The sequence below is a fragment of the Sus scrofa genome, chromosome 6 (assembly GCF_054392235.1).
Source record: "Sus scrofa isolate SSC_HxYL_T2T_F1_AM1 chromosome 6, Sscrofa_HxYL_maternal_Yorkshire_Landrace_v2.0, whole genome shotgun sequence".
In the NCBI taxonomy this organism is placed as follows: domain Eukaryota; kingdom Metazoa; phylum Chordata; class Mammalia; order Artiodactyla; family Suidae; genus Sus; species Sus scrofa.
Window position 1 is genome coordinate 57,185,369 of NC_139388.1, and position 26,707 is coordinate 57,212,075.

Consider the following 26,707-nt stretch of genomic DNA (forward strand, 5'->3'; position numbering starts at 1 on the left):
AAGTTTGTTACTCAATCTTAATGTGGGTGGTTTGTTATTTTCTTCCTGATTTCGTATTCGTTGTTTACTTCCTCCCATTTTCCTTTTTTAAAAAGTTGTATTTCTCTTTTGTAAATTTTAACCAAGGTTAGTCAGTTTCTTCCCTTTCTTTGGATTACAACACCTGGATTGGCCTATGTTCAAAGAGTTTCTCAAAGGTTTGAAAATTACATGCAATTCACATGCGACCTCCCAATTCAATGTATGAAAAGGTAACTCAACAGTGCTGAAGACAGGACTCTGGACTCTCTCTTAGCCCTCCTCCTGCATCTTCGCCATCTCAACTGATGGCAACTCCCTATTTCCAGGCACTCCCGCCAAGATCTTTGGGGTCATCCTTGCCACCTCTCTTTCTCTCATATGCCAAACCCAATGTGTCAGCCAATCCCTGCAGGTTCTGCCTTAAAACATCCATCTTCTCTGCCATCATCCTGGCCCAGCTGCCTATTGCAGCTCTCACCTATTGCAGCAGCCTCCTCCCCGGTCCCCTTTTTCTCATCTCGAATCCCATATTCGTTCCCTACTTGGGAGCCAGAGGACTCTGTTAAAATCTAAAGTCCATGGAACTCCGCCCGTGGGTCCCAGTTCACTCAGAGTAGAAACCAAAGCTCTTGCTTTGGTGTGTATGATTTCTGCCCCTCCTTTTCCCCACCTCTTTCCCCACTACTCACCCATCCTTCATCCAGACGCACAAGCCAGCAGGCCCTTGAACCCTTGAAGGTTTTTTATGTGGGGGGGGGACAGGGTGCTGTGTGTGAGCAGCATTTGGAAGTTCCCCGGCCAGGGAATGAAGCCGAGCCACAGCAGGGACAAGGCAAAATCCTTAATCACTATACCACCAGGGAACTCCCCGAACCCCCCAAGTTTGTAGTCATTTTGGTGGGAAAGACAGATTAAAAGAAATAGGATGTCAAGCAGAACTGCATTCTTTATGGAGAGAAACAAAGCAGGAAAGGGCTAAGGAGTGATTCTATTTAAAGTAGTGTAGTCAGGAGTTCCCATAGTGGCTCAGCAGAAATGAATCCGGACTAGGAACCATGAGGTTTTGGGTTCGATCCCTGGCTTCGATCAGTGGGTTAAGGATCCTACATTACCATGAGGTCGCAGACTTGGATCCCGCGTTGTTGTGGCTGTGGTATAGGCGGGTAGCTGCAGCTCCGACCAGACTCCTAGCCTGGGAACCTCCATATGCCACAGGTGCAACCCTAAAAAGCAAAGAACCCCCCCAAAAAAAAGTAGCATAGTCAGAGAAGACATCTCCCAGAAAGTAACATTTGAGCAGAAAGCTGAAAACTGTGGGGCTGCAAGCCATGATAGTCCCTGGGGAGAACATTCTCCGTAGAGGAACCAGTAAACGCAAAGATGACCTCAAGCTAGTGAGGGAGAATATTAACTCAGGTTGTCAGTGTAGGAGCCTGGGCTTCCATGCATTCTTTGATATGGCCTTTGATTAACATTTGTGGCCTAAGGGCTCCAGGGAGTAACATCCCACAGGCCTTGTTTACTACAAGGAGTGTACCTACGCCCAGGTGGATTTTAATCCCTAATCCCCTGTGACTCGGGTTACGGGAAGAAAAGGTCAAAGAAACAATGACATTTATGGGACATTTCCACCCCTAAGGCCCTATTGGACAGGGACTGATATAGGTAATTGAACAAGGCCACTGGGAGAAAGCGACATCTTTCCGGACCCCAGGTTGGTACCCCCCCATCTTTAAGGGATAAAAACCCCTATAGGACAACAGAGAAAGGGGGCTCTTCTCCCCCACTCCCAGCAGCCTGGGAGCTATCTGCTTTCCTTTAATAAACACTTTGCTTGCTTGCTGCGTTTGTGTTCGCGGAGTTCATTCTTCAACTGCATGAACAAGAAGCCAGATTCCTGTATTATCTTTCAGGTATCACTAGGACCTCCAAGACGGAAATCCGGATAGTCAGGTTGTATCACTTATTAGTGACTTCATAGGGTGAATTGTACATTAACAGAATTACGCACTAATAATTACGAACTATAATAAAGAAAACACTCATGGGAGTGTTTCAATAGTGTTTGGGCTCCAGCCAGCTTCCCAGCTGGGCTAAATACCCGGACCTCCGACTGGTCCGGGAGGGCAAGAGGCTCTTCAGGCGAAAGGCAAAGCAAACCACCGTGCTGCCTTTCCCCGCCCCAAGACGCTACAGCTTCCTCCCAGGCTCCGCCGGAAGGGAGGCCGGGCCTGAGAGCGCCGGACGCAGGCGCAGACGGATTACTGGAAGCTGCCCACTGGGTCCTCCCTCTGCGGCGGGGCGGGGCTGGGCTGTGAGGGTGGCGTGCGCAGGCGCAGAACCGGCTTCGGGCGCGTGCAGGGCAGTGGGCGGGAAGTTGAGCAGATCGCTGTGGTTAGTGAGGTGAGCGGTCGAGCGGCTGCGCTGGGTGTTGGTGGTGGCGCCGGGAGTTGGGCTGCGTCCCGGGACAGCTTGGGAACGATGGGAGGGGTAGAGAGAAATCCCGAGATGAGGACATGTGCCCGAGGAGGCCGAACGGCGGGGAGAAGTGGACCGAGATGGAGCCTGAGCGTTCCCTGGGGGTCGGGGAGGCTGAAAGGAGTAGTGTGAGCGGGGCTTAAGTCCTGGGAAAGGAGACGCTAAGGCTTTTTACCAGGAAGCAGCGTTTATTCGTGCAGGCACTGGCTTGGTGGATTAGTATCCAGAGGCTGAGCCCCGAACGGCGCTGCCTTACATACCCCGCTTGTTTTTCCGCTACGTCTAAGTTTCTTTGTCCCTCTTATCAGGAATACTCTTAAGTTTTAGGCGGACAACTGTAGATGCGCTTGCGCTCAGGGATATAGAAGTACGCATGCGTGTCAGATGGAGGCGGTGCAGCACGGCTTCTTCCTTTTGATCTGGGAGGGCACGGCCCCCTCCCGCTACAGTAGAGGCACGAAAAGAATCTTCGACGCATTGAGGGAGCCAAAGCCAGGAAGGTTGAGAGCTGAAAACTAGCGAGGTCCAGAGCAAGAGGCTGGTGGGTCCCAACGAGAGAGGTTCACAGGGACTGCGAGAGGAGTTCCCGTCGTGTCTCTGGTTAAGGAATACGACTAGGAGCCATGAGGTCGTGGGGTTCTATCCCTGGCCTCGCTCAGTGGGTTAAGGATCTGGCATTGCCGTGAGCTGTGGCGTAGGTCATAAACGCGGCTTGGATCTGTTGTGGCTGTGGCGTAGGCCGGGGACTACAGCTCCGATTAGACCCCTAGCCTAGGAGCCTCCATATGCCGCGGGAAGCGGCCCTAGAAAAGGCAAAAAGAAAAAAAAAAAAAAAAGACCAAAAGAAATAGAGGGGAATTTCTGTAGTGACTCAGCGGTAACGAACCCCACTAGTGCCCATGAGGATGTGGGTGCAGTCTCTGGCCTCGTTCAGTGGGTTAAGGATCTGGAGTTGCTGTGGCTGTGGTGTAGGCCAGCAGCTGCAGCTGTGACTTGACCCCTAGCCTGGGAACTTCCATATGCCGAGGGCGCGGCTCTAAAAAGACCAAAAAAAAAAAAAAAAAGGAAATAGACCCAATAGGATGACAGGTTAATGAAGGAAATAGAGACGAATCAGGAGAGGCCACTGGGTAATAGAAAGATGGAGCCGGTGAAATAGGGAGAACCTGGCAAGAGCTGACAGAGGGATTGAAAAGAGGCAGCTGAGGGATCTGGGAAAGAAAGCAAGAGATGAGCATGGAGGAAGATAGGTGGGAAACGGGAGATACAGCCAGACGAATGAAGAGATTAATTCTGAGGATGCAGAGAGCAAGTAGAACCAAGAAGACAGTGTCAGATTGAAAAATGGAGAATTACACTGAAAATTGGAGATAGGAAAATGAAGCCTGAATCCTCAGATTGGAATTGGTCATCTGCCGCTTACCACTTAATGAAACGCTGTCTGGCTCAGATAATGTTAATAGCACCTTCTTTGGGTTGTGAGAAAGGTGTATATATAGACTGTGTGTGTGTGTGTGTGTGTGTGTGTGTGCATATGCATATAAATACATGAGTGGTTTAGAACAGTACCTGATAAATGGATAAGCCGTAAGTAAATGCTGGCTATTAAAGCTTCAGACAACTGGGAAACAAAATTTTAGGTGGAGAAATGAAGCGGGATGAGGAGATGGTTAGGATGGAGGAGGAGACAGTGATAGAGCCCAAGACGGAGAGTCAGGATAAAAAGAAAGTCACACAGAAAGCCAGGCTTCTGGTTCCGAAGAAAACCAGAAAGTCAATTGGAGAACTCAAGCGAGATGGAGTCAAATGGAGGAAAATCATACTGAAAAAATAGAAGCAGAGTAGGAAAGAATCAGATAAATGAAAAGAGATGGCACCAGGCAGGAAAGGGAAGAGAGAGAAGGGTGATGGGCAAGATGGACCGAAAAAGACCGGAGACCCAAAGAGCCAGACAGGCAAGAAAAGGCAAGCAGAGGAAACCTCTGAAAGCTGTCAGCCTAGGAAATGCAGACCAAGAGATGGCCAGATGGTCAGTGACAGAGTTACAGAGAAACTGGTAGCTGCAGAAACTCGTTAATAGGCGGCCTAAGAGAACATAGACGCCCTTGAGAGTAGCAGGGATGCAGCTCTTTCTGGCCCACGTGCTTGCACAGGCGGCAGCCGAGAGGGATGTGCGCCTCCATTTCCTCGTCTCTGTCGTCTTCTGAGAATCTCTGGCCCACCTGCCTTTCAAGGCCTTTTCCTCTCCCTGCCCTCTGATCGGACGACGCTTCTGGGGCATCACCCAGCCCCGGTGTTTACCAGGAAGTTTGATGCAGTCCCCACAGGCTATGCTTTTGGTGGGAAATAGCTTTGCTAGTTCACAGTTTCTTCAGCAGAAGCCCTTGCCTGGCTCTGCTAACACCCAGGGTTGGTCTGGGCCCAGCTCAGAGGTGCTGAGAGCGGGTCTGACCTCCGTTCTGGGACGGCCCTGAGAGCCTGAAGGCTGGGGAGGTGAAAACACGGCTAATCCCAAGGTGAACTGTAGCCTTTTTTTTTGCTTGCTTTCTTTCTTGGCCACCCCGTGCCTATGGAGTTCTTGGGCTAGGGGTCCAGACCATAGTTGGGACCTATGTCACAGCTGTGGCAACGCTGGATCCTTTGACCCACTGTGCCAGGCCGTGCCAGGGTTCACACCTGCTCCCTGGCACTGCAGAGATGCCACTGATTCTGTTAGGCCACAGCGGGAATTTCACATTGTGGCCTCTTGAGTGTAATTTTTTTCCAGGTTATATACCCAGGGGTCCGCTCACTGTTTTTGCTGGGTTAGTCATCAAGGGGGGAAAGCCCTGGACTTGAGTGCTAGTGATTATGTAGCTTCTCTGTTGGGCTCGGTGATAAACTTGCAGTGTTTTGGGATGAGTATTGTCTCCGTTTTATAGACAAGGAAAAGCCTCAAAGGAGTTAATTTGCCGGTGGTCACACAGCTAGTAAAGGATAAAGCTGAGGAAGTTCCCTTGTGGTGCAGCGGAAATGATCCCGACTAGGAAACCTGAGGTTGTGGATTTGATCCTTGGCCTCGCTCAGTGGGTTAAGGATCCGGTGTTGCCGTGAGCTGTGGTGTAGGTCGCAGATGTGGCTCAGATCTGGCGTTGCTGTGGCTGTGGTGTAGGCTGGCAGCTGTAGCTCCGATTCGACCCCTAGCCTGGGAACCTTCATATGCCATGGGTGTGGCCCTAAAAAGGACAAAAAAAATAAAGTCTTTACCGTGGGAGGTTTAGAACCCTTTTAAGATCATAAACTACTTTAAAGCTGAGTGATTGGGGTTCCCTCCAGAAAGTTACACTTAGGTGGGGATGTTTGTTATCATGCAACTGAGAGTTGGAAACCGAACCTTAAGCAAAAAGTCCTTTTCTTGTGTAGCTGTGAGGTCCAGGGTTGGAAGGAAATAAGCCTCCCCCGACCCTCTTCCACTGCTCTCTGACCAGTTGCTCAGTGTGCACCCTCGTACGTTCCTCATTTTGCCCACGTTTGGGCTTTTCTGTAGGACAGATTTCTAGAAAGACTACTTGCTTCAAGAGCTACTCCAGACAGCTCCAGGTTTATATCATCCTTGCTTAGCCACAGTAGATAAAAGAAACTTTTTCTCTCTTAGTTACCTAGTGTGAATTCCAGAGAATGGTCCTGATTGGCCCTCTTTGAGTCACATGTCCACTTCTCAGCCCAGTCACTGGTTCAAGGGGGAGTAGGTACCATGATTGGCTAGGGTACCTCTGTCACTGCTCCAGCTTAGAGGAATTCTGTGACTTAAAGGCAGTGGGAACCATGTGGCTTCCCAGAAGGGGCTGCTCCACAAAAAAGTGTGTATTTTGCTCAGAAGAGAAGGGAAGTGCCAGGCAGGTAAAAATGAAACATACGCAATGCAGCACTTGCAAAATTTTGCACTTAATCTCAAAGGGTTCCCTGGGGTCCTGAAGCTTGGTAGCCCCCAATTAGGAAACTGTGCCTTACTTTTTTCTTTTTCTTTTTTTAGGGCCACACCTGTGGCATATGGAAATTTCCAGGCTAGGGGTCGAATCTGAGCTGTAGCCACCGGCCTACGCCACAGCCACAGCCACGCCAGATCCGAGCTGCATCTTCGACCTACACCTTCGACCTACACCACAGCTCGTGGCAACACCGGATCCCTAACCCAGTGAACGAGGTCAGTGGTTGAACCCTCATCCTCACGGATCCTAGTCAGGTTTGTAACCTGCTGAGCCACAACGGGAGCTCGCTCACTGTTTTCATCATGTCCCACTTCTCTTGTGTTACTGCCTCTCGTGAGCAGGGAGCAGGTCGTGCAGTTGACCGGCCATGCGATGTCTACTCCTTCAGGTCTCAAGTCAAACGTCCGCTCCGGGGAGCCTTCCCTGATTCCTCAGCGTGGTCAGAGAAGGCTCCCCTAGCCCCCTGGGCTTCCTTTATCACGGCCCCGTCTCTGGATCGTCAGAGTCCGGTGAAGCAGCACGACCCCTGGGGGGAGCTCTGTGTGCTCTTACTCGATACTGCCCATCTTCCTGGCGCAGCGCTTGCTTGCAGAACAGCAGACGCTCAGCAAACGTTTCTAAAAATGAATGAGTGTCTTCTCCTCTCTCCCACAAGCATTCAGGACCTGAAAACCCAGGATGAACTTGTGTCCACCCCAGAGATCACCGCAGGAGTCATGAGATGCCCTGTGTGTCACTGGCTTGACCCGGGCCACTTCCTCCATCCTCACCTGCCCTGATGCTGTCCCCCCCGAGGAGGAGGAAATTCGCTCTTTGAAGAGGAAGTGCTTCCTTGTTGCGGGCACTGACCTCTTACCGCAGGAGGCGGGGAATGACGGAGTATATTTGGTTCAGGTGATCAGAGCACAGGCCCGTTTTTGGGATCGCACAGGGATCAGCCACAGAATGTCCCTTCCCAGGACAAGGGAGGGCAGGGGTCCCCGAGACCAACCCCCAACTCCCAGTTGGGAAGAGGCCCGGGAAAGATGGAACTGGCATCATCCAGAGAAACGTCGCCTCTTCGAGGATGCCTTCTTCCAGGCTGAGGGTTATATCCGCCGGGGTTCCGAGGAATGCCAGAAGTTCTGGTCCTTCTTTGAACGCATGCAGAGATTCCAGAGCCTCAGGGCTACCGGGAAGCAGGAGGAAGAGGCGGGGCGTCTCAGGCACTGCATCCCGGCACTGGCCGACCTCCCTCCCACTTACGACCCGCGTTACCGCATCAACCTCTCCATCCTCGGCCCCGACGCCCAGGATGCTCGGGGCCCGGCCGGGAGCCTGCCCCCGGAGAGAGTGTCTGAGTTCCGAGGAGCCCTGCTGCACTACCTGGACTTTGGCCAAAAGCAGGCGTTTGCGCGGCTGGCCAGACTGCAGCGTGAGCGCGCCGCACTGCCCATCTCCCAGTACAGGGACCGCATCCTGCAGACGCTAAAGGAGCACCAGGTGGTGGTGGTGGCAGGGGACACGGGCTGCGGCAAGTCCACTCAGGTGCCGCAGTACCTGCTGGCCGCTGGCTTCAGTCACGTGGCGTGCACGCAGCCCCGGCGAATCGCCTGCATCTCCCTGGCCAAGCGCGTCGGCTTGGAGAGTCTCAGCCAGTACGGCTCGCAGGTGAGCGGGACCTTGTGGAGTAGGTTGGTTGCCCTGTGGCCGTGTTGATGCAGAAGGTATAAAAGCACTTACCCTTTGACCAAGCAATGATTCTTCGAGAAATTTATCTGTAGATTGGTCTTGGATGTGGGCCAAATGACAGAGGCCCTAACATTACCCAGTATAGTACTGAAGCGGTAAAAAGAATGGAAAATGCTTAAATGTTTATCCATCTTTATTCTAGGCAGGCAGTGCTAATGATTTCTTTTTTCTTTCTTTCTTTTTTTGTTAGGGCCGCTCCCACGGCATATGGAGGTTCCCAGGCTAGGGGTCGAATTGGAGCTACAGCTGCCGGCCTATACCTCAGCCACAGCAATGCGGGATCCGAGCTGCATCTGCAACCCACACCACAGCTCATGGCAGTGCCAGATCCTTAACCCGCTGAGCGAGGCCAGGGATCGAACCTGCAACCTCATGGTTCCTAGTCAGATTTGTTAACCACTGCGTCACGACAGGAACTCCTGTTTTTGCTCTTGATCGATACGTCTTTATGGAATCTGGATGGAAGTCCTTTGTAGGATTTATGTATTGCAGGTCTTCTGCTCTGAGTTGCTTTTTGTTTTCTGAATGGTGTCTTTTGCTGATAGTATCTTTTCATTTATATTTAACCCAGTCTGTCATTTTCCTTCCAAGGTTTGTCCTCTTTGGGGTCTGTGTGAGAAATTGTTACCTGCTTTAAGGTCCTGAAGGTGTGGTTTTTTTCCTAACAGCTTTGGCGTTTAGAGTAATTCATCTAAGTTTGTGTGTGTGTGGGGGGGTGAGGTGGGGGTAAAGACGCTTTTTCTGTCACTGGTACTCCTGGGCTGTGTTGCCTTGGCTGAGTGACTCCAGTTCCTCGCATGGTCAGGTGAGGATAGTGGTAGTTTTTACACCGTGCGTGTGCTTGTTGTGAAGATGAGATGGCTTGACACCCACACAGCACTTCCGCTAGCGCTTTGCAACAGTGAGGACGCAAAGAAAGGTGAGCCAGTGCTGTTTTATTTTTTTATTTTTTGTTGTTGTTGTTGTTGTTGTTGTTGTTGTTGTTGTTGCTGCTGCTATTTCTTGGGCCTCTCCCGTGGCATATGGAGGTTCCCAGGCTAGGGGTTGAATCGGAGCTGTAGCCACCGGCCTACGCCAGAGCCACAGCAACGTGGGATCCGAGCCGCGTCTGCAACCTACACCACGGCTCACGGCAACGCCGGATCGTTAACCCACTGAGCAAGGGCAGGGACCGAACCCGCAACCTCATGGTTCCTAGTCGGATTCGTTAACCACTGCGCCACGATGGGAACTCCCCTGTGCTGTTTTAAGTAGTTGGCACCCGGTGCTGTACCTGCCTCAATAACGGGTAATTCTCACAGCACCTAGAAGGGAAGAAACATCGAGGAGATGGACTTGCCCAAAGTCCATGGGCCCAGGAGGCAGTGGGGGCATTCGAAGCCAAGCCTGCTGGACGCCAGTCTGATGAGGGCCTTTTGCTCCAATTCTCCGTTTGGGGCAGGCGAGGGGCTGTGGCCCGGCCCAGGATCCCCTCCTGACCGCGCCCTCCCCTCGCCACCCCCGCAGGTTGGCTACCAGATCCGGTTTGAGAGCACCCGCTCGGCGGCCACCAAGATCGTGTTCCTGACGGTGGGGCTGCTGCTGAGGCACGTCCAGCGGGAGCCCACCCTGCCTCAGTACCGGGTCCTCATCGTGGACGAAGTGCACGAGCGGCACCTGCACAACGACTTCCTGCTGGGGGTCCTGCAGCGCCTACTGCCCCGGCGGCCCGACCTCAAGGTCATCCTCATGTCCGCCACCGTCAACACCTCGCTCTTCTCTGCCTACTTCGGCCAGGCCCCCGTGGTCCAGGTGCCTGGGAGGCTCTTCCCCATCACGGTCAGTGCCCCGCCACCCCCGGCCCTCCCGCTTGACTCTGCCAGCCTGGCCTTGTCCCTTCTCTGCTGCTCTGTGTCCCCCCCCCCCCTTTTTTTTTGTCTTTTGTCCTTTTAGGGCCGCACCCGAGGCATATGGGGTGCCCAGGCTAGGGGTCCAATTGGAGCTGTAGCCACCGGCCTACACCACAGCCACAGCAACGCGGGATCCAAGCCGCATCTGCGACCCACACCACAGCTCACGGCAACGCCGGATCCTTGACCCACTGAGTGAGGCCAGGGATCGAACCCGCTTCCTCACGGAGACAGCATCAGCTCCTTAACCCACTGACCCGCAATGGGAACTCCCTCTTTTTTTAAAGCTTGCCATTTTCTGAGCATTTACAATGTGCTGGGTAGAGTATTAAGTGCTTGTGAAAGGTGACCCCAAAATGTAAAGTTAAAAAAACACAGAAATTCATTTTTTCTTATGTGACAGTCTGGTCGGTCCAGGCTGCTGGGCATCTCTGTGCCCTGTGGTCATTTAGGAACCACGTGGGCCATTCCTTTCTCATTGCTCTGCCCTCTCATGGCAGGGCTTCTCGTCCTCAGCACTGTTGACATTTGGGCTGGCTAATTCTGATAACTCCTGGTCGCGGGGGCTGCCCTGTGCATTACAGGGTGTTTAAGTAGCATCCCTTGGAAGTGGCAGAGCCTGGGCTTCAGTCCCACCCACAGACACGGCCCTGGCCATATGGCTTCTGTGTGCCCTTCCAGATCGCCTCTTCCCTTCCTTGCCTTCCTGTCTCCCTGGGAGGCGCTCCCGGGCCCCTCCCTTCTGCCCAGTGGGCAAAGGAGAGGCAGTCCCCTCCTTCAGGGTCTCCAGTGGGCCGTGACCCTTGCCCGAAGTCACAGTTGCTTTTGAGACGTCTCTGCACACAGCTTCTCTCCTTTCTGGTTTTGATAACCTCTCCTTCCCCTTGAATTTTGATAACAGCTCTGAAGTTGCCAGCGCCCAGAAGTGCACTGGCCCTTGTGGTTTCTGGGTCTAAATGCTCATCAGTCTATCTTCTAAGTAGATATTTAAAAAAAAAAAAGAAAGTGGGGATGCTTTCAGAGAAGTGATTTTTAGGGTTTTAATCCTGGGTCCACGCCTAGCAATGTTGCTGTTGTTACACTCCAAACATACAAGAGTGTGCCCCGACTTCCTGCCATGGTGCAGAGGGTTAAGAATCCGACAGTGGGAGTTCCTATCGTGGCGCAGTGATTAACGAATCCGACTAGGAACATGAGGTTGCGGGTTCGATCCCTGCCCTTGCTCAGTGGGTTAAGGATCCAGTGTTGCTGTGAGCTGTGGTGTAGGTCGCAGACGCGGCTCAAATCCCACGTTGCTGTGGCTGTGGCGTAGGCTGGCGGCTACAGCTCCAATTGGACCCCTAGCCTGGGAACCTCCATGTGCCACAGGAGTGGCCCAAGAAATGGCAAAAAGACAAAAAAAAAAAAAAAAAAGAATCCAACAGCAGTGGCTCCGGTTGCTCTGGAGGCATGGGTTCCATCCCTGGCCTGGGAACTTCCATATGCCTCGGGTGCGACCATTAACAACAACAAAAAAAAGCAAGGGAGTTCCCACTGTGGCTCAGCAGTGATGAACCCGACTAGTTTCCACGAGGACACCGGTTCAATCCCTGGCCGTGCTCAGTGGGTCAAGGATCCAGCATTGCCGTGAGCTGTGGTGTAGGTCGCAGACATGGCTGGGATCCTGAGTTGCTGTGGCTTTGGCGTAGGCTGGCAGCTGTAGCTCCAGTTCTACCCCTAGCCTGGGAACCTCCATATGCCGTGGGTGCAGCCCTAAAAAGACAGTAATTAAATAAATCAATAAATTATGAAAGGAGCCCATGTCTCACATCTATTAAAAAAAAAAAAAAAAAAAAAACACATCACTAGTGTACAGATCAATTTCCACAAATTAAAAACCTTTGTGGAGCCAGCATCAGCTTTAAAAACATGGAACATTACTGGCACCCCACAAACCTCCCATTTACCTTGATACTTTATTTTATTGTCTTTTTAGGGCTGCACCCAGGGCACATGGAGGTTCCCAGGCCGGGGTCTCGAATCAGAGCTATAACTGCTCACGGCAACACCACAGCTCACGGCAGCGCCAGGTCCTTAACCCACTGAGTGAGGCCGGGGATCGAACCTGTGTCCTCATGGGTACTAGTCAGATCGTTTCCCGCTGAGCCCCGATGGGAACTCTGATGCTTTGTGCTTTTACTCCGTCCTCCTCCAATGTCTCGTTGGAGCGGGCCGTCTGCTGCTCGACCGACCTGTGTCTTCTGGGGCCTCTGGCCCCGCTGCTGCTCGGAGCTGGAGTGACAGGGTCTCTGCCCCCGCCCGGGGCTGTCTCCTTGCAGGTCGTGTACCAGCCGCAGGAGGCTGAGCCGACGGCATCCACGTTGGAGAAGCTGGACCCACGGCCCTTCATCCGGGTGCTGGAGGCCATCGACAGCAAGTACCCGCCTGAGGAGCGGGGCGACCTCCTGGTCTTCCTCAGCGGCCTGGCGGAGATCGGCGCCGTGCTCGAGGCCGCCCAGGCCCACGCCCGCCGCTCCGGGCGCTGGGTGGTGCTGCCACTGCACAGCACCCTCTCTGTGGCTGCCCAGGACAAGGTGCAGCCCCTGGACGGCGCGGGCGGGGGTCCGGCTGCACCGGCTGGAGGAGGGGCCGGGGCTGCCCGGTGGCTGCTCACCTTTGGGGGCTGGGGGGCGACCTTCCTGACGAGGTGGGCGACATTGAGCTGAACTTTGCAGGACGAGGAGGATTTTGAGTCGGAGGAGGAGAGGGCGGAAGGCAGTGCAGGTAGGGGGCCAGCCTGAGCAAAGGCCTGGAGGTGGGAAGCCGAGTTCGTGTGGGGAAGGGTGAGGACGTGGCCTGGTTGGAACAGAAGGCCGCTGGGAGAGAGGCCTTTGGGTCAGGGTCTTTTTCTTTTCGTTTCTTTTTTGTCTTTTTGGGGACCTGCGGCATATGGAGGTTCCCAGGCTAGGGTTCGAATCGGAGCTACAGCTGCTGGCCTACACCACAGCCACAGCCACACTGGATCCTCAACCCACTGAGCAAGGCCAGGGGTCGAACCTGGGTCCTCATGGATTCATTTCCGCTGAGCCACGATGCGAACTGTCATATTAACAGACCTCCCCCAAACCTAGCAGCATGTTTGTGTGACATTCGCTTTCTCGCTTTCTCGCGTCGTGTCTGTTGATAGGGAGTCGGGGGGCAGCTTAGCCGTCTGGTCCTGGCTCAGGGTCTCTCACGAGGCTGCAGGCAGCTGTCAACTGTCATCCGAAGGCCTGGCTGGGGCTAGAGGGTCCCCCTCTGAGCTGGCACGCTCACCCTGGGGCTAGAGGGTCCCCCTCTGAGCTGGCACGCTCACCCGGCTGCCTGTCAGTGGGGGGGCCTCTGGGGTGGGGGGTGCTGCTTGAGTGTCCTCACAGCATGGTGGAGGGCTCTTCCCAAGACACCAAAGAAGCCACCACGGCTTTTAGGACCTAGCTTTTGGAAAACACAAGCCACTGTTTCATTTCCGCCCTGTTCGGTGAGACGGTGCCGGATGAGGGTGTGAATCCCAGAAGGCCAGACCTCCCCCCGGGGCCATCCTGGGGGGCTGACTCCCATCGTCCCCTTCGGCAGAATCCCCTCCGGCCACGGTGGGCTGGCAGTGACTCGAGAAGGAACCTTCGAGCTCCTGCTCCGTGTCTCCCTTGTGCCGCAGGGCCTCACTGGGACACGGTGGGAGTGGAGACGTGTCCTTCCCCCAAACTGCTGGTCTGCGGGCGGAGACAGGCAGATAACGGATGCCTCTGCAGTGGTCAAGGAAAGCCCTGGATGCTTTGAGAGCAGAGGCTTGGTGGGTCAGGAAAGGCTTCCCGGAGGGGACCTGAGGAAGGCCCAGCCTAGGAAGGGGTGAGACATGCATCCCTGCTGGAGTGGAGCCCTGATTTTGTGCTGCACAGAGTTCTGAGCTCTGTACACGCCTTGTCTGTAATCCTCACTGCTGCTCCGCTGCCAGGTGTCAGGCAGCTGCTGTCCCCATTTAACAGATGCAGAAACTAAGGCCTAGGTGCTTGTACCAACTCACATAAGTGGCAGAGTCAGGCTGTCGGACCTGATAATTTGGCACCAGAGGTTGGCAGGGTTTGCGTGAAGAGGCATATTTTCAGTTTTGTGGGCTGCGTGGTCTTCGTCACAGTGGTACTATTACAGTTAGAAAGCAGCCATAGGCTGACCGGGTGAGGTGGTGTTCCATTAAAAATTGATTACAGATGTGGCTCCAATCTGGCGATGTGGCTGTGGTGTAGGCCAGCAGCAGCGCTGATTCAGCCCCTAGCCTGGAAACTTCCACATGCCGCAGGTGGGACCCTTAAAAGCAAAAAGAGAAAAACAGACAAAAAAAATTAATTTATAGAAACACCTGGCAGGGTGGATGTGGCCCACGGGCTGTAGTCGCAGATCGCCACTCTTGACCGCGTGCTTGACTGTCCCCTGAGTCTGTGAAAAGGGTGTGTGCAAAGGGCCTTGGGTGCGACAAAGACAGGGCAGCCGGAAGCTACAGTCAGGGTGGCTGTGGGGAGATTGTAAAGGGGAGGTCAGGGGAGATGGCCCTGGAGCAGGGGCGGGTGAGACCAGAGGGGCCTTGAAGACCCAGCAGTGTCTGGGCTTTGTCCTGAGGACACGGGTGGGGGGGGGTCATGGGTGGGTTCTGAACGAGGTGGGGGCGGTGCCAGTTTGTGCTTTTGCACATCCCTCTGCTGCAGGAGAGGGAGGCCTGGAGGGGATGAGACTAGAGGCCAGAATCCGAGGAGGAAGCTGGAGCAGGATGTGGGTGGGGAAGGAGGGCCTGGAGCAGGGCAGGGCTGTGGGTTCGGGGAGGAGGGAGCGCACTCAGGGTTTGTTGAAGATGATCAGGTGCCATTGGAGGGGCGGGGAGGGAAGACCCAGGACAGGGCAGGCGTCTGGGTCGAGGAGGGGATGGGGTGGGGGGCGGGGGGGGGGTATGGACAAGTTCGGGGCAAGGTGCTGAGGCTGTTTTAGGCATGTGGCTGTGCGGTGCCTGTGGGACATCCAGGAGGCCACTGGGCACAGGAGTCAGGAAGGGCTGCGTCAGTGCCCCCTCTTCACTTTCCCCCAGGTGTTCGATGTGGCCCCCCCTGGAGTCCGGAAATGCATCCTCTCCACCAACATTGCTGAGACCTCGGTCACCATTGACGGGATCCGCTTTGTGGTAGATTCTGGTAAGGGCTGCCCCGACCCCCAGCCCAGCCGCCCCAAGGGCCTAGAGGGAAGCATGGGCTTTGGAGCTGGGCATCTGTCCTGAGGGAACTCCAGCCCGAACAGGGAGTAGGTCGTGTTTCAGGCTGAGGAGCGTTTAAATTAAACCTTAATTTCTAATTAAGATGGAAACCCATCTTAATCTTGCTTGGGCTTTTCCACGCTTGCTCCTGCCTCAGGGCCTTTGCACTTGCTGTTGTCAGTGCTGAGAGCGTTTTCCCCAGATACCCACCCGGCTCGCCCCCTCCCCTCAAGTCATGACCCATGCAGTCTTCCCACTAGAGGGGCCCACTTGGCCACTTTCAGTCATCTCCTCCTCCTCCTCCTCCTCCTGCCGCTTCCCTTTTGAGGCTTTGTTTTTCTTGCTAGCGTGGGCATTATATTTTATATCTGTTGATCTGTTGTCGGTTAGATTGCGGTCTTTCCAACTAGATTGTTCTCTGGAAAGGCAGCATCCTGTTGTGGTTGGGAGCCGCTGGAGCCGCTGGCTGTGTGACCAGGGTCAAGGGCACTTTCCGTACATCCGTCTGCTCATTTGTAAAATGACAGCAACAGCAGCGCCCCCCTCAGGTTGTGAGGATTAAAGGAGTTAATACATGTGGGGGCTGAGGCCGGTACCTGGCACAGGGTAAATGCTCGGTAAATGTTGGCAGTTACCATAATGTACTGAATCAGATGCCATCAATGAGCAAAGATGCCATAATTTTGTTTTTGTTGTTTTTATGGCCGCACCCATGGCATATGGCCGCTCCCAGCCTAGGGGGTCACATGGGTGCTGCAGCTGCCGGCCGACACCACAGCCACAGCCATGGCAACACTAGACCTGAGCTGCGTCTGTGACCTGTACCACAGCCCTAGGCAACACCAGATCCTTAACCCACCGAGTGAGGCCAGGGATCAAACCTGCATCCTCGCGGATAGCAGTTGGGTTCGTTACCGCTGAGCTGCAACAGGAACTCCAGATCCCATAATTTTATGTCCCCTTAAGAAAATTGAAAAATACCGTCCTTTAATTGGTGAAATGCCATTGCGTTTAAAGTGCATTTCATTTTCAGAGACAATAAAATGTGACAAAAGTTTGGCTGCGGAACTGTATTTATTCTGGTGGTCCGTTCAGCCCCATGAGCGCAGGGGCTTTGGTCACAGTCTGTCCCTAGTGCCTCGTCCCTGCAACGAGCAGGCGCTTCATGATTTTGGTTGGGTGGCCGAACCTCTGAATAAGCAAAGGCTTAAGGAATCAGACGAGCAGCTGTGTGCACGCAGAAACAGGGCGACACGGCCGCGGGAGGGGGGCCTCGGCCGAGCTCTCCGTCACCCCCCTGCGCACAGCGCTAGGTGGAGGTGCCAGCGAAGGGACAGCTGGGGGGAGGGCCAGGCGTGTGCACGCACGTCCCCTTCCCTCCCTGACCCCTCCTGTCCCCCCCAGGGAAGGTGAAGGAGATGAGCTACGACCCCCAGGCCAAACTGCAGCGGCTGCAGGAGTTCTGGATCAGCCAGGCCAGTGCTGAGCAGCGCAAGGGCCGGGCGGGCCGCACGGGCCCTGGCGTCTGCTTCCGCCTCTACGCCGAATCGGACTACGATGCCTTCGCCCCCTACCCTGTCCCGGAGATTCGGAGGGTGGCCCTGGATGCGTTGGTGCTGCAGGTGAGCAGGGGCAGGGAGGGGACTGTGTCCCTGAGTGCTGCGCTGGGGGGTCCCGGGAGGCGTTGAGCAGGACGCGTCCAGGGTTTCGGGGTCAGGAAGGGCAGGGCTGGCCAGGCCACTGGGGGGAACACGGCCCTTCCACATGTCCCATCCCATGTCGAGGGGGACACCGTTCCCTCAAATCCACAGCCTCACAGAAAGAACCTTGTGACTCAGAAAACCCATCAAGAAGCGGCTTTTCAAACCAGAGTTTCTCAGTGCCTCCTAGGTCAGGGGTCCTATCTTGTGGTTAGTTTTGCTGAGAGTAGCTGCTGCGACAGGCAGACCCACTCATGACAGCCAGCGTCAGTGCTCGGGTTGGTGGGCAGTTTCTTTTATTCAGGGACCCGGGCCTTTTCCCTCTGGCTCCATCCTCTCCTAGGTCCACAGGCCTGCTTCCCGTCTGCTTGCACTGGCGGGGCTCGGTCCGCGGCCACACCTCCCTGCGGGGGAGGCCGGGAAACGTGGTCTCCGCGCTCAGGAAGGAGCGGAAGAGGAAAGTGGGAACAGCGGGGAGCGTCCGCTGGAGGAGCACAGATGCCCAGGTGTGGGCGTGGCTCGAACCAGCCCCTTTCCCATGGGGGATGCACGCTGGTCGTTTCTGTTCATTTGATTTCCTTTTTAAAAAATGCCATTGACCTGCGTCAGAGTTTCCTGACTCCCATAACCTGCTGTTTGAGAAAATTCCAGCCTGAACAATACAGACAGTGTGACATTTCACTGCACCCTTGAGATGGGGAGCTTCCAGGTTTGGCTGTTTAAGTCAGTCGGCGATGCTGTACAGGATCGGGGCGGGGGGTGGGGTGTAGTTTTCCAACCTCAGTTTAGCAGCAGATCTGCTAACATTGGTGATGATGATGGTAAAAAATATTTACCTGGTACCTCCTGTGAGCCGGGCTCTATTCTAAGTGCCTAAGTTATGAATATACCCGGTTTGGTCCTCGCCAAACCTCTGTGTAATAAGTAACCTTATTCCAAATTATGGATGAGCAAAAGGATGCACAGAGAGGTACAGTAGCCTGATCCATGGGGCGCGGGTGGCAAGTGGCTGAGCCCGGATTCCCTCTGAGGCTGCCAGGCTCCGTGCCTGCCTCGTGGATGCCTCCTGGTGCCAGAAGCCATGGGTGGCACTGCCTCCTCCTTTGCTGTCTGGCGGCAGAGGCGCTGAACTGCCCCTCTCTGTGGGTCTCATTTTTAAGGCCATGGGAACCTTTTCCAGAAGCCCCTTGGCAAATCTACCATCTTGTTGGCAAAACTGGGTCATGTGTTCACCCTGTGGCCTGTAGCTGTCTGGGGGGCGGGTGGCATTGTCTGACTGGATCAGAGCAGTGATTGACAACCTCAGCTATGATTTGAATCACTGGAGTGCTTAAAAAAAAGAAAAATACATACCGTACCCCCCCACACACACACACACTGCCCCTGCCAGAGCTTCTGATTTAAAGGTCTTTTTTTTTTAGGGCCGTACCCATGGCATATGGAGGTTCCAGGCTAGGGGTCAAATGGGAGCTGCAGCTGCTGGCCGACACCACAGCTACAGCAACACGGGATCTAAGCCACATCTGCAACCTACACCACAGCTCACCGCAACGCTGGATCCTTAACCCACTGACCAAGGCCAGGGATCGAACCTGCAACCTCATGGTTCCTAGTCGGATTCATTTCCGCTGCGCCACAATGGGGACTTTTTTTTAAATTTTTTTTATTTTTGTCCTTTTGCTATTTCTTTGGGCTGCTCCCACGGCATATGGAGGTTCCCAGGGTAGGGGTCGAATCGGAGCCGCAGCCACCAGCCTACGCCAGAGCCACAGCAACGCCAGATCCGAGCCTCGTCTGCAACCTACACCACGGCTCACGGCAACGCCGGATCGTTAACCCACTGAGCAAGGGCAGGGACCGAACCCGCAACCTCATGGTTCCTAGTCGGATTCGTTAACCACTGCGCCACGATGGGAACTCCGGGACTTTTGATTTAAAGGTCTTTTAATGAGTGTTCTCATCTCCCAGACGACATGGAGGCTTGATGAGCAGGGAGGAAGTTGGAACAGCTGGTTGCTGGGTGGACACCAGAACCTCTGGTGCCCTCCAGATCAGGGCCAGGGGCAAAGGTCACCTCGCCCAGAGACTTGAGCTGCGCCCCAGACTCTGAGCTTTGTTCTCTGTCTTGTGGTCATGCGAGCCGTCATGCCAGCCTTTCCTTTGTCCACTCGCCAGAGAGGTGCCAGGCCCTGTGATGGGCGTGTTTCACTTCTCTCTCGCCCCCCCCCAACCCCCCACGGCCTGCTGCCCCTCTGCGCCTCGGAATGGATCAGGATGCTTTGGTTGAAAGTGAGAGAAACCTAGGAGTTCCTCTTGAGGCTCAGTGGGCTAAGAACCCGACATAGTGTCCGTGAGGATGCAGGTTTGATCCCTGGCTTCCCTCAGTGGGTTAAGGATCCGGTGTCGCCACAAGCTGCAGTGTAGGTCGCAGATAATGGCTTGGATCCGGTGTGGCTGTGGCTGTGGCATAGGCTGGCAGCTGCAGCTCCGATTTGACCGTTGGCCTGGGAACCTCCGTATGCCACATGTGCAGCTGTTCAAAAAAAAAAAAAAGAAACCCAACTCAAACTATTGTAAGCAGAAAAGGGGATTTTATGGATTTGTGTGTCCATATCGGGGCAGGTCTAGGTCTAGCTTAGGAAGAATGAAGGAATTCTCCAGCTGCTGTGGATGGGCTCGCTTCCAGGCAGTGGGAAAAATAACCGCAGCAGCTCTAGGATTCCGTCCCGACCCCTCCCCGCAGAGAGGAGGCTGAGTGCTTCTCTCCCGGCTCCAGTTCTCAGAGTCCCAGGGAAAGAATCTGATTAGCCCCGCTCCAGCCACGGGCTGGTTCTTTAGTTGCCACAACCAGCGCTGAGGAACCTCAGTCAGCCCAGCTTAGATCATGTGCTGGCCGCGTGGCCAGTCCCTAGGAAGAGTTGCTGGCCGGGCAGACAGATGATGGCTCTCCCCCGCTTCTGAACACGGGGCCTTGACATTGGGAGTGTTAAAGTATCCCAGGTTGGGGTTCCTGTCGTGGCTCAGCAGATACACATCTGACCAGCATCCATGAGGGTGCCGGATGCTCATTGGGTTAAGGATCCAGTGTTGCCGTGAGCTGTGCTGTGGGTCACAGACGCGGCTCGGACCTGGCGTTGCTGTGGCTGTGGTGTGGGCCAGCGGCTGCAGCTCCGATTTGACCCCTGGCCTGGGAAGCTCCCTATGCTGGGGGGGCGGCCCTGAAAAGACAAAGTGTCTGTGAAGTTTATGGCCCCAGTGCTCAGTGCGGCTCACGTGTTCCCCATTCCTGACGGGGTGCGGTTCTCATTCCAGATGAAGAGCATGAGTGTGGGGGACCCCCGGACCTTCCCCTTCATCGAGCCGCCACCAGCAGCCAGCTTGGAAACGGCCATCCTCTACCTCCGGGACCAGGGGGCCCTGGACGGCTCCGAGGCCCTCACTCCCATCGGGTCTCTGCTGGCCCAGCTGCCTGTGGACATCGTGATTGGTGAGGACCCACCTTGGGGTGACCGTGTAGGGTCCTGGGAGTGCGTGTGGGACCCCGCTCACTCGCTGGGTGCCCGGGAAGCAAGCCCGTGCTTTGTGTGGGCCCTGTCCCCTCCCTCCCGAGGCCTCTGTGCCAGGCACCGTTCTAGCACCAAGGATACAGCGGTAAACAAAGCAGACACTTCCCTCTTGTGCCCAGCCCCGCCCCGGTGCCCCGTCTCTTGCGGTCATGAGGATGTCAAAACCGCTTCCCTCTTCCTCTTGCTCATGCCCAGGTCATCTGCGCCCGTCCCGCAGAGCTTGCTGGCCGAGGCTCGTGCGTCTTGCCCGCTTCTCCTGACTCTAGACCTTGCGGAGCCGAGTTCTACCACCGGGCACCATTTCCCAAGTGGGGGCTCAAGGGAGCCTGGTGCCCGGGTCAGTGTTGTCAGAGTCCCTGTCGTTGCAACACACTGGACGGCAGTGTGGGCAGGCAGCTGGATGCCACGGCCCCGAGGGCCGCCTGTGGCTGGGAAAGCGGTTACTTTTGTTTGTTTGGGAAGGAAACCGGGCCGGTGCCGGGAGACTCAGACGGGAGGAGAGAGAATGTTCTGCGGGCATTTGCTCTGTGTCAGCAGGAGACTCTCTGGCCCTTTTTTCAATCGTGCCCCGGGAGGTCGGGGCCTCTGGGCACCCCCGTTGTACCGATGAGGAACGTCAAAGGCTGTTGCTTGCTCGCTCGCCTGGGGAAGGCACACCCCAGCCAGGCTGGCACGCGGGTCCCTGGGCTCTGCGGCGCAGGAGGCCGGGGTGACATCGAGCTGGCTGGTTCCCGGCCTGGCCGGCCCAGTCCCCGGTCTTGCTCTGTGCCGGGTCGGGCTCCTCGTGCTTCACGGCTACAGCCCCGTCATCCTCAGAGCAGCGCCCGCCTGAGGCTGGCCCACTTCCCAGCCAGGAAATCAGAGGCACAGAGAGGGGGAGGGACTTCCCCGAGGGGAGAGAGCCAGGGGGTTCTGGGACAGCCTTGTTTTTATTGCCACCTTTTCATACGAGGCTAGACGTATAGCAGAAACGTTCTGAAAAGGTCGGCAAGGGGAACAGGGAGGCTGAGCCGGACACGTGCCATGCAGGCCGCTGACCTTGGGGCAGGCGGAAGCTGTCTTTGTCCTGGTGGGATAGGTCCTGGGTTTGAGTCTGTCCCCCCGGGAGCGAGGCGGGGGACGGGACGGGACCCGGGGCTGGGGTGCCGTCGGGCTCTGGGAGGCTCAGTGCGGCATCCGCCCGCAGGGAAGATGCTGGTCCTGGGCTCCGTGTTGCACCTGGCGGAGCCCGTGCTCACCATCGCGGCCGCCCTCAGCGTCCAGTCGCCCTTCACCCGCAGCACCCGGAGCAACCCCAAGTGTGCCTGGCGGGCCCTGGAGAGTGACCATGGCGACCCCTTCACGCTCTTCAATGTCTTCAATAACTGGGTGCAGGTAGGTTGGCGGCAGCCCCCCTCCCGAGTCTGGCTGTGGTTCCGAGGCTGCGGCTCCTCCCTGTGACCCCAGGAAGCATCACCGAGCACTCCACAGAGCCCACCTGCGTGGGGGGACCCCGACTCCACCACTCACGGGGGCAGCCCAGGGTTTCCACCGATTAGAACAGGTGCCATGGGTGCCATCGGTGGAACGTTCGGGCACCTGAGGGCAGTGTCTGTGTATTGAACACATGTTCTCGAACCAGGCCTGGTCCTGTTCTGGGCGGTGCTGGGGACCCAGTGGGGACTGAACCCACCTGGCCTTGCCGTTCTGGGACTCCCAGCCCAGCCTAGGGCGGGGAGGTAGACCTGTCTGTCGCTGGACAGTGACCACCCCCCCCAGCACGTGCTGTGATGGGGCCTCCAAGGGGGCTGGGGGAGCCCAGAGGCGGGTGTCTGACCCAGTGTGATCAGGGAGGGCTTCCTGTAGGAGGGGGCAGGGGGCCTGAGCCCGAGGAGGAGGAGGAGAGCAGGAGTCGACGAGGGAGGGCTGACAGGTCTCCCACGGGCCTCACTTCCTCCAGTGGCTGGTGAGGCTGGGCTCTGGGCTCCCGCTGTGCTCGTCTGGGTGGTGGGTCGGCACCCCCATCCCTCCCCCCAGCCGGCCAGGCCCTGACTCTGCTCTCCGGACCTCCGCCCAGGTGAAGTCTGATCGGAGCACGAAGTCCCGCAGGTGGTGCCGCCGCGAGGGCATCGAGGAGCACCGGCTGTACGAGATGGCCAACCTGCGGCGCCAGTTCAAGGTGCGGTGCAGGAGGCGGGGTGGGGGCCGGGGCAGGCCTGGGAGCGGGCCTGATCACCCTCCAGAGCACGGCCTCTGTCCTCCGCTGACAGTTGCGGGAGTCCCGCCCCACATGCGCCTACCCCACCATCGCAGGGGCTGGGCAGGGCGAAGCGGGAGAAATCCACAGGGGCTCCCCGGGGGTGGGGGGACCGGGTCCCTGGTCCCGTGCCGCATCCTCATGAAGAGCCTCGCCGTCTGGAGGCAAGGTGCCGAGCTGGCCACCCGGGCTGAGTGCTGGCAGCACGAGGCCCCGACGTGGGGCCCGGACAGCCCAAGGGGGAATTTGAGCGCGCCGCTGGCTAGCAGTTCAGCCCCAGGCGAGTTCCTGTGCCTCTGGGGACTCTGCTTCTCCCTCTGACAACAGGGAAGCTGAAAAACAGCCCTGAGACCCCAGCGTAATTGGCGCTAAGACACCCAGAACCCTGAGACCGGGGCTTGACACTCAGGGGTCCCACGCAGATGTTTGCAGCTTTTATTTATGTATTGTCTTTTTAGGGCTGCACCTGCGGCATATAGAGGTTCCCAGGCTCGGGGTCGAATCGGAGCTGTAGATGCCGGCCTACACCACAGCCACAGCCACGCCAGAGCCTTAACGCACTGAGCAAGGCCAGGGATCAAACCTACATCCTCATGGATACTAGTTGGGTTCGTTCACCACTGAGCCACGATGGGCACGCCTGCACTTTTATTCATGTCAATGTTGTGTGGTGCTGCACTTTCTCGTGTCATTAATATTCCTCAAGCATCTTTCCATTTGAGCGCAGAGAATCAGCTCGGCGTGCTTCTCCTTCTCCGTGGTCGTGTAAATAACATCAGGGCGTTGCCGGCGTCACCACTGCCCTTGGCTACAGCAGGGCAGGTTGCGACCCAGCCTGGGCGGTCACCACCAAGGCCTCCCAGGAAATAACAGGTCCCCACATTGGGGACCACCAACCTGCTAGCCACTCTCAACATCGCTGACTACAGAACAGAGGCTCGGCCTTTGTGGGACCCCAGGCACCAAGGAACTGCTGAGTGGCGTGGCCCCCTCCGCCCTTGTGCCCCTGCTCCATGTCACACGGTAGCCTGTCTCCTCACTGGCCGGGGCTCAGCGGGAAACGGCGTCCAATCCAGTAGGGCCCCCTGGAGACTGTTAACGGGACGCGGCAGGAGGGCTCTGTAATGTCATTGGAACCCCCAGGAGGGTCCCCGTTTTCCATTTGATGAAAGCCTGGCTCTGAGGAAGGTGGTCGTGTGCCAGCCCCGTGCATCTGGGTCCAGAGCCCGCCTGGCCAGCCGCGTGTCCCTCACTCGAGCCCGCACTCCTACTTGCAGGAGCTGTTGGAGGACCACGGGCTGCTGGCCGGGACCCAGGCCCCGAAGCCGGGGGACAGCTACAGTCGGCTGCGGCAGCACCGGGAGCGCCAGGAGCTCTACCAGCTGAAGCGCCAGCACGAGGAGGGGGCCGGGCGCCGGCGCAAGGTCCTGCGGCTCCAGGAGGACCAGGATGGCGGCTCCAGCGACGAGGACTGGGGTGGCGACACCTCCCAGGGGGCCGGCGACGTGGACATCCAGGTGGGGCACCGTGGGGGTGTCTGTTCCCTGGGGAGGACGTAGACGGGCCCAGGGTCCGAGGGGGCACAGGAGGCAGGGTTCCGGAGGCAGGGTTCTGGGGACAGGAGGCTGCAGAACCCCTCGGGTCCACGTATCCCAGTACAAGGCCTTGGGGTCGTGGGGAGAAACCCACCTTCCTCCGTGTTGCCACCAGGATGTGAAGTTTAAGCTCCGGCACGACCTGGAGCAGCTGCAGGAGGCCGCCAGCTCAGCCCAGGTCCGGACTCGGGACCAGATGACCCTGCTGAAGCTGGTGCTGGCCCGGGGCCTCTACCCACAGTTTGCCATCCCCGACCCGTTCAACAGCAGCCGCAAGGACTCAGACCAGGTGGGTTTCCTTCCTGCCCCTTGTCACCTGCTCCCAGCGCCTGCTCTGTGCTGGGAATGCACAGTGACTGAAATGGCCCAGGCCTAGCCTGCGCGGGGCTTCAGTTCCGTGGAGGTAACAGTCCAGGCAGATGACCCAGAGTGGTTGGGACTGGGGGGGGACCCAGGGGCTGAGGGAGCAGAGATGGGGACCTGACCAGCCTGAGAGGGCTTCCTGGAGGAGGGAACCTGGCAGCGGGAAGGGCAGGACCGACGGCCTCCGGCAGCGGGCATCCCCTTCGGCTCCTCCAGATCTTCCACACCCAGGCCAAACAGGGCGCCGTGCTGCACCCCACCTGCGTCTTCGCCAACAGCCCCGAGGTGCTGCACCCGCAGGAGCCGGAGGCCACAGAGGGCAAAGGGAGCCAAGGTACCAGGAGTCTGGGCGAGGTGGGGGTGAGGGATGGGGTAGGATGAGGCCCCTCCACCCCAGGGGAGACAGTGACCTCAGGGAGCTCCCGCCATCTGGGGTTACCCCCTTGCTCCTCCCCACACTCTGCCTTCGCTGGGGCTGTGGACCTGGGACCTGCTGGTCTCAGGAGCCAGACCTGGCCGGGTGGCCCTGGTGAGTCCGCCCCACGCTGAGCCTCTCCTACCCCCACGCGGTGCTGGCTGCGCCGAGCCCGTCCCAAAGCCTGAGGTTTCAGCCAGGAGAGCAGCGCCTGCCGGGAGACCTGTCCCGAGAGCCCCGGGACCCTCAGGGCTTGGTCCTGCCTCGGGGGCTCCCCCAGCCCAGAGGCCAGGCCGTTGGATGGAGGCTACCTTCTGGAGGGAGCCAGACTCCCAAAGCTGCTTCCGCCGAGGCTCCCCACGGGCCAGGCCGGCCGCCCAGGGCGCCCCACCTGCGGCGCCGGCCCTGCGCTCCGCTCCGGAAGGCGGCTGAGCGCTTTGTCTGGAACATGGCTCGCTGGCCTCCTGTTTGTAAAACAAGGAGCGTGCGTAGTGAAATGGTCAGTGGTAACTCCCCAGGGTTGTGGTTTAACACCCCCAAGATGGAACTGGAAGCTCTGTCTCTAACCTTTTAACGGCGGCAAAGGCTGCTCAGTTCACTCGCCTCCTGGTGCATTTCTTCCTTTCCGAAAACTTGAAATTCCCAGGCGTCTTGCACGCAGAGCATGATGAGCTCCCTCTGTCCCCAGCCAGGACTCATGTGACCATTTCGCCATCCTGGTGGCATTTTCTCCCTTTTTCCTGGCACACGTGAAAGCAGGTCCCAGATCTCTCATCAGTCGTCGTCGGCATCCCCATAGGGGCTTTTTTCTTCCCGTCACCACAGTGCCGTCACCCTGCCTCCCAGAACCAGCAGTCCTTCCGACCAACAGTGGGGAATGGCCACAGTCACAATCACCTGGCACAGTGTTTAAACATCAGTGACAGGCGTTGATGGTTACACGCCTGAGGCTGCTCTTTGGATGTGTGGATGCCCGGGGGTGGGGGGTGGGGGGCGCGGGATGCTGAGCTGTCTTCTTGACGCTTTCAGACAACAGGGACCCGATGAGCAGCAAGCACCAGCTCCTCGCCTTCGTCTCCCTGCTGGAGACCAGCAAGCCCTATCTGGTGAACTGTGTCCGCGTCCCCGCACTTCAGGTGGGTCCCCGTCCCCAAGTCCTGTCGCCGTGACTGTGTCCCCCAGGCCGCAGACTCACCTGGCCCTGGAGGGGCCGCCTTCCCCCAGGCTGGCTGCTGGGTCCTGTCTTCCTGTTCATCCGGTACCCGCCCAGCACCTGCCTGCCAGGCACAGGACCAGCGAAGGCAGAGGGAGCTCACGTCCAGCAGGGAGGGCGGACGTTAGCGGGAAACACAGCAGAGCACCTGGTGATGTGCTAGAGGGGGACACGTGTTTGGGGGCAGCAAAAAGAACAGGCTGGAGTTCCCAGGGTGGCTCAGCAGTAATGAACCTGACTGGTATCCTCGAGGACTCGGGTTGGATCCCTGGCCTCGCTCA

General features: G+C 57.0%; 1 protein-coding gene and 1 long non-coding RNA gene across 14 annotated transcripts in view; one reads left to right on the top strand and one right to left on the bottom strand.

Moving 5' to 3' along the window:
* Positions 1-2,394: 2,394 nt before the first annotated feature.
* The window catches only part of DHX34 (DExH-box helicase 34), a 30,100-nt gene continuing 5,787 nt past the window's right edge, over positions 2,395-26,707 (top strand). Inside the window, exons 1-15 of one of the 13 annotated variants that reach the window (XM_084961273.1) lie at positions 2,395-2,424; positions 6,512-6,721; positions 7,123-8,117; positions 9,705-10,016; positions 12,406-12,660; positions 12,802-12,850; positions 15,177-15,279; positions 16,743-16,960; positions 20,351-20,525; positions 21,791-21,978; positions 22,661-22,762; positions 24,118-24,357; positions 24,551-24,724; positions 25,015-25,132; positions 26,243-26,349. In XM_084961273.1, the coding sequence (XP_084817399.1) occupies positions 16,757-16,960; positions 20,351-20,525; positions 21,791-21,978; positions 22,661-22,762; positions 24,118-24,357; positions 24,551-24,724; positions 25,015-25,132; positions 26,243-26,349 (1,308 nt within the window). In that variant the 5' untranslated portion in view covers positions 2,395-2,424; positions 6,512-6,721; positions 7,123-8,117; ... (3 more) ...; positions 15,177-15,279; positions 16,743-16,756. Of the gene's footprint in view, positions 2,425-6,511; positions 6,722-6,808; positions 8,118-9,704; positions 10,017-12,405; positions 12,661-12,801; positions 12,851-14,291; positions 14,400-15,176; positions 15,280-16,742; positions 16,961-17,381; positions 17,545-20,350; positions 20,526-20,799; positions 21,979-22,660; positions 22,763-24,117; positions 24,358-24,550; positions 24,725-25,014; positions 25,133-26,242; positions 26,350-26,707 lie in introns of those variants that run through there. The other 12 variants (XM_084961267.1, XM_084961272.1, XM_084961265.1 and 9 more) reach the window with 12 other exon arrangements.
* LOC146402402 (uncharacterized) lies at positions 23,253-26,247 on the bottom strand. Its single transcript, XR_014806441.1, has 3 exons — positions 25,781-26,247; positions 24,530-25,677; positions 23,253-24,384 (listed from the first exon to the last, which is right to left on the bottom strand). It is a non-coding gene; the product is annotated as an uncharacterized LOC146402402 (long non-coding RNA).